At 37.8% G+C, this 6,042-nt stretch overlaps 1 protein-coding gene across 2 annotated transcripts in view; it reads left to right on the top strand.

Moving 5' to 3' along the window:
• LOC131221573 (cysteine-rich receptor-like protein kinase 15) overlaps window positions 1–4,973 on the top strand; it is a 9,477-nt gene extending 4,504 nt beyond the window's left edge. The window contains exons 2-7 of one of the 2 annotated variants that reach the window (XM_058216856.1): window positions 1,539–1,658; window positions 2,030–2,223; window positions 2,618–2,828; window positions 3,699–3,936; window positions 4,211–4,361; window positions 4,438–4,973. In XM_058216856.1, coding sequence (XP_058072839.1) covers window positions 1,539–1,658; window positions 2,030–2,223; window positions 2,618–2,828; window positions 3,699–3,936; window positions 4,211–4,361; window positions 4,438–4,746 — 1,223 coding nt within the window. In that variant the 3' untranslated portion in view covers window positions 4,747–4,973. The remainder of the gene's footprint in view (window positions 1–1,538; window positions 1,659–2,029; window positions 2,224–2,617; window positions 2,829–3,698; window positions 3,937–4,210; window positions 4,362–4,437) is intronic. The other variant, XM_058216857.1, reaches the window with a different exon arrangement.
• Window positions 4,974–6,042: the final 1,069 nt, after the last annotated feature.

Raw genomic sequence — 6,042 nt, 5'->3', positions numbered from 1 at the left:
AAACGAAAACGAATGTACACTTCCCAGAAACCCCATCGCCTCTCCCCCCCCCCCCCCAAAAAAAAAAGAAAAAAAAAAAACACCTCCAATTCCACATGTAATGCACGTGATGACTGGATTAGCCTATTTGTAGGATGTATGACTATCATATGGTCCCACAATAGTCAACTCCACACCTCAAACAGGTCTTGCTCGTGGGTTTATTTTCTTTTCTTTTGGAAGGTTTGTTTGTCAAGCTATAGTCATGTAAAAATAAATAAATAAATAAATAAAACTCCACACCTCAATCCGATGTCCTTGCTTCGGTGGTAGACTCTGAGGAGTTTCAACATGAGGTCTTGGGTTTGAGACCCATGGGTGGTGAAATCCCACTACGGCATGCGTGGTGTGTGTGTGAAGTGCCTGTGTAATTAAAAAATTTAAAAAAAAAAAACTCCACACCTCAACAACATGGTTTACAAAATGGTATTTGAAATTAATGGCTTCAACATTTAGAACTTCATGTATTTAGGGATATAAGCAAAATAAAAATAAATAAACGAGAAATACTCCAATTCTCCTGGAGCACTATATGTCATAATGCTCCTAGTTTCATCTGGACACTGAGACAATCCAATTGCTTGATCTAGGCTGTACATTAAGTCTAACACAGGTTCTATGAGCTACCATGCAATTATTGCATTAATCTGACTAATAATCATACCTATCTGATAATTATCCCCAAATTAGGACATTCCAACTCATTTACACAAAAATAGGTCCAATCCTAAAGTAATTGGGGTCGATTGCACAAATCCTTTAAACGATCATTAACTTTATCTTTGTAGCCCAACCATCATAGATTGCTTATTTTTCTCAAGTGTCAAAATGTTCAAATGATCCTAACCATCCCATCAATGGCTCAGAAAAAGATGGCTACAAAAACAAGGACAAAATCAAAGATGGATTTGATAATCCCTTCAGTGTTATTTCTTGCATTTTAGCTCATAAAATGAATTCTGGACTCTGGACTGTCCAAGCGACAGATGGAACTAGGAACGCTATTAACTTACAGTTTCAGAGCATTGGAGCATTTCTCACACTAAATTAAACAAGATTAAAATATCAGGAAAAAAAAAAAAAAGAAAAAAAAAGAAGAAGAAGAGATAATGACTTGTTTCAAGTTCCAACTCACACGATATAAGGTGATAGATTGCCTTCTAAAGACCAGAAGTTTTTAAAATTTTTATTTATTATTATTTATTATTATTATTATTATTATTATTATTATTATTATTATTAATTTTTGCAATTTCTCCTTGATTACAATTTTTTTAACACACGCACGCACCCACACACTCACATCACAATGGGTACTCAAATCCATGACCTCGGGTTTAAACTCTCATGAGTCTACCACTGAGGCATGAGTAAGGACCCAAAAGTTTTTACTTGTCCTTCACCACTCCTCTTGATTAAGCTAATGTCCACGATGTACATCCAAACACTGAACAATGTGTATGACAATTGAAATCAGAAATGTTTTGCTTTTCTCACAGGGCATGGAGGGAACCAATCAAAGATTATAATCTTCACTACTGTAGCATCGGTTCTGGTGTTGGCTCTATTCAGTTGTTATGTTTACTGCTATCGTCGGCGAAGGAAGAGGTCACCAAAAGGTTAGGTAAAAATAACAAAAAACAAAGAAGCTAAATAATCTTAAGGCAATAGATAGGGCTATCAAAAGGCTAGGCCAGACCATTGGGCTTTTGGGCGAAGCCCACCGTGGTCCGGGCTTGGATTTTATTTTTAGGCCTGTGGATTGGGCTTTGAACTGCTTTTTATGCCAGAAAAAGAAATAATAAGTATGCCATGCCTAGACCTGAAGATATTTTCCAAGTCTTGGCTTCAGCATGAATCTAGGAATGTACATCTTCCATTTTCCACAAATGATCCTAAGTTCAGGCCCTAGACGAGGGCTGGGTCTAAAATTTAGGCTGAAACAGAAAATGCCAGTGACTAATTTCATGTTTTCTCATTTCTAAATCAGTGAAAGAGAAGGGACACCATGCACTATTAAATTATTCGGGGCCTCCGGTTGGTTTGGAACTCATGGACTCAAGCATGAATGGTGAGGAAACACAAGATCTGCCGTTGATTGACTTAATTACAATACAAGCTGCTACGAACAACTTCTCTGATGAAAATAAGCTCGGAGAAGGTGGATTTGGTCCTGTATATAAGGTAAAGGCACTTGTATGAATGTATTTGGATACACAATCGAACCAATTAGAGATTTTTATTCTATGAAAATGGAATGAGGAAAGTTTTAGGCTGCGTTTGGTTGCACCAAATATCATGAGTGCAACCAACACAGCCTTAATTTGTTGAGCATAACAAGGACGCAGACTCTAGGTTGTACTAACATCTATGTAATTGCAATATAATGGCTACATCCTCATTACAATTAATGACAAAACTCATTAATTTGGTGAGGTCATCTCGAATCAACTGAATGTTTGAAGTTCAATTTGCTCTGGCATCCAAACACATCTTTACTTGGAGTAGTTGAATAAGTCCTAAACTGAGTAGGCTACATGAGTTTTCTAACTAACCATTGCATGGAAAATCATTTCAGGGAATGCTATCTAATGGGAAGGAAATTGCAGTTAAAAGGCTTTCAAGAAGTTCAGGGCAAGGTCCGAAGGAATTCAAGAATGAAGTCACGTTGATTGCCAAACTCCAACATAGGAACCTTGTTAGGCTCTTGTATTGTTGTATAGAGAAAGGAGAGAAACTGCTCATCTATGAATACATGCCAAACACTAGCTTGGATGTCTTCCTCTTTAGTATGAATCCTTTCTTTCTTCTTCAAATTTTGAATTTCACCACACAAACACACGTGTAATTATCCATGGCTATGTGGTTGTAGGTGCACACAAGCACTATAAACAAACCTAAACGGTGGTAACATGTGAAATGGGACCCAAATTGTCAGCCCAATATGACTACTCTTTAGAAGCTCAGTCGCCATACCAGCCAATTAACAAACAAACATACTATTAGATCATAATGTCAAAAGGAAAACATAGGTAAGTGGTTAAGATCATCTAAATTAGTTGCATGTGGCAATCTCCATTTCTATTGTAAATGGAACTAGGTGGTATATATGCTCCAATTTTTATTTTTATTTTTTTATTATTATTTTTTTTTTTTTGGGGGGGGCGGGGGTGTGTGGAAACAATCATGTAGCCAGGCCTACAATGGATATCCCAAAATTGTACCAATTGAAAGATCATTGGCCTTTAAATTAATTAATTAACTCCAGCCCTGTTGTGAAATTTCCCTAACCCTACTAATTGTGTTAGTTACAACAATCATGAAATGTCATGATATTTAGTGCAATCGAACACACCTTACAACATGCAATGTAAATTTAATTCAATATGAGTTCTAACCAACCTAACCATGATCCAACTCATCATCATATAAGCCTTATCCCAACTAATTACGATCAGCTACACAAATCCTGTTACCATCAGCATTCATGATAAAAGTTATGGCAGCAGTTTGAATGAACTGCCAACTTGGGCAACCCTAATATTTTATTTGGGCTTGAGAGCACAGAACTCCCACAAGCATTATGTAAGTCTATCACATAGTTTGATTAAAATCAATGAGTAGAATATGATCCAACTCAATATGCATGTTATTTTCAGATCCAATCAAGCGAGCTCAATTAGGCTGGGAAAGGTGTCAAAAAATTATAGGTGGAATTGCAAAGGGCCTTGTTTATCTCCACGAAGACTCAAGACTCAGAATCATTCACAGGGATTTAAAAGCTAGCAATGTTTTGTTGGACCATGAGATGAACCCAAAGATTTCCGACTTTGGAATGGCACGCTTTTTGGGAGGAAATCAAAGTCAGATCAATACCAACAGAGTCGTCGGAACATAGTAAGTAGGCATGCAATGTTCTACTTTGGCAATACATATCACACTTTCCATCCCATAATCAGACTCATCATTCCATGATTACTAATGAAATCGTTAATTAAAATTGTTGATCACAGACCAAATCATCGGACTGGTTCTGATTTCTTGGACAGGACATTTAGACATTGGAACCACCTGATGATATTGCACATCTGCGAGCCCAGAGTCCTTTGGAATTTCTCATTTTTTTAGACAGTGTTTCTAATGCATCTTCCACCATGGTCATTGCCAACAGCGGCTACATGGCACCAGAGTATGCAATGGGAGGGCGATTCTCTGTGAAATCTGATGTCTATAGCTTTGGAATTTTACTGCTAGAGATTGTAAGCGGAAAAAGGAACAATAGTCACCATCTTCCTAACCATGCTCAGAGCCTCCTGACTTATGTATGTTTCTCTCAGTAACTTGAATTAAAACACACTTTCTTAGTCTCATATTCTTACATGAAATGTGATATTACAGGCATGGGAATTATGGTGTGATGGAACAACTATGAGGTTGATTGATCCTTTGTTAGCCCAGACATGTCAGATAAGTGAAGTGTTGAGATGGATCCACATTGGGCTACTGTGTGTTCAACAAGATGCGGCAGATAGGCCGACCATGTCCTTGGTCGTTCTCATGCTTGGAAGCGAATCTATGGATCTTCCACAACCTACACAACCAGGCTTTTTTGTCTCAAGAGTGGTCATTGAATCAGATCAATCTTCAGGAAGTGCCAAAATGGGCTCTATGAATGAGGTAACTATCTCTACTCTCCAACCCAGATGAGTGGGCCTAGCTGATCAGTCAATCTCATGCTCTATTGGGTTGGGATGTGATCTCTGCAGGCCGTGGTTCAACCTTTGCTTATCAAAAACATGTATATTTGTAATGATGCCCTCTCCATGTATGTTCCCATCTTTTATCGATACATAGATGCTTGATGGACTTGAAACATTTGGGGATTATGTTAATTGAAGTTTTAATATATATTTCAAGATCCTATTTGTTGAGAATCATTTTCCAGGTCCGTTTAGTCTCGTGTGCCTCCATGTTTTGTTTGGCTAGTATCTGGTTAGTGAGTAATTAGATGTCTTGGAAATCAGGTCTACATATCTTAGTTAGAACATGAGCTGCTTAATGGGTTGTCCTATCCTAGTTTGTCTTGAGTTTGTATAGCACCCTATATATAGGGGTTAAGCCATCAATAAACACAAGTGCATACATGTTCACTCTTCCAAGGAACGCAAAGTGAGTTTTTGTTTCTCCTCTTTAGATACTGCTCCACGCCACCACCCATTATCCCCTTTGATGCCAAGACATTCATATTCATAGTCTTGTTCTGTAAATTCAACATGATTTCACTCCTCTTTGTCATTCGCATGTGCAAGATCTAAGTAGTTCATGATGAGGCAATGGTGTTTATATGCGTGAAATGCTTGGTATTTCCTAATAGGCAACATCTTTCTCTCTTCATTATTATTATTATTATTATTATTATTATTATTATTATTAATTTTTTAGAAAGGTGGGATCAAACCACCTATAACTTTGTTGATTTGTCAAAATTCCATATCATATATCACGACTTATCTTTTTTGTTGTTGTTGTTGTTATTGTTGTTGGAAAAAGGTGGGAGCACACCACCTGTAACTTCACTGATAAGAAAGGCTACATACACAGAGGCACCCACAAAAAATGGGATTTCGCCTCGCCTCCAAAATAACCAATAATAGCACTATACAAACTAAATACAAGGCAAAAGAAACAAAATGGCCTAACTAGTCAGACCCAAACAGCAAAGGACTCAGACAGACCAGGCAACCAAACAGTCTTATCTAGTACCCGCTGGCCCAGGTTTAGAGAAACCCTTCTTCCTTATCATCCCTAGCCCCAAATTATCCAAAGAAACCAGGCCTCGGGAATCCATCTTCACTCCCATTAGTCCCTAGCCTACCTAGGCCACCTGCTACTACATTGCCTTCTTCTAGAGTATGAGAAATTTTGAGATTCAGATTCAAGCACTTATGAGTGATTTTCCCTACCCGATACTAAAATTTCGAAGGAATGGTAGCAAGCGGGTTG

The sequence above is a fragment of the Magnolia sinica genome, chromosome 12 (assembly GCF_029962835.1).
Source record: "Magnolia sinica isolate HGM2019 chromosome 12, MsV1, whole genome shotgun sequence".
In the NCBI taxonomy this organism is placed as follows: Eukaryota; Viridiplantae; Streptophyta; class Magnoliopsida; order Magnoliales; family Magnoliaceae; genus Magnolia; species Magnolia sinica.
This window is presented reverse-complemented; position numbering and strand designations above follow the sequence as displayed.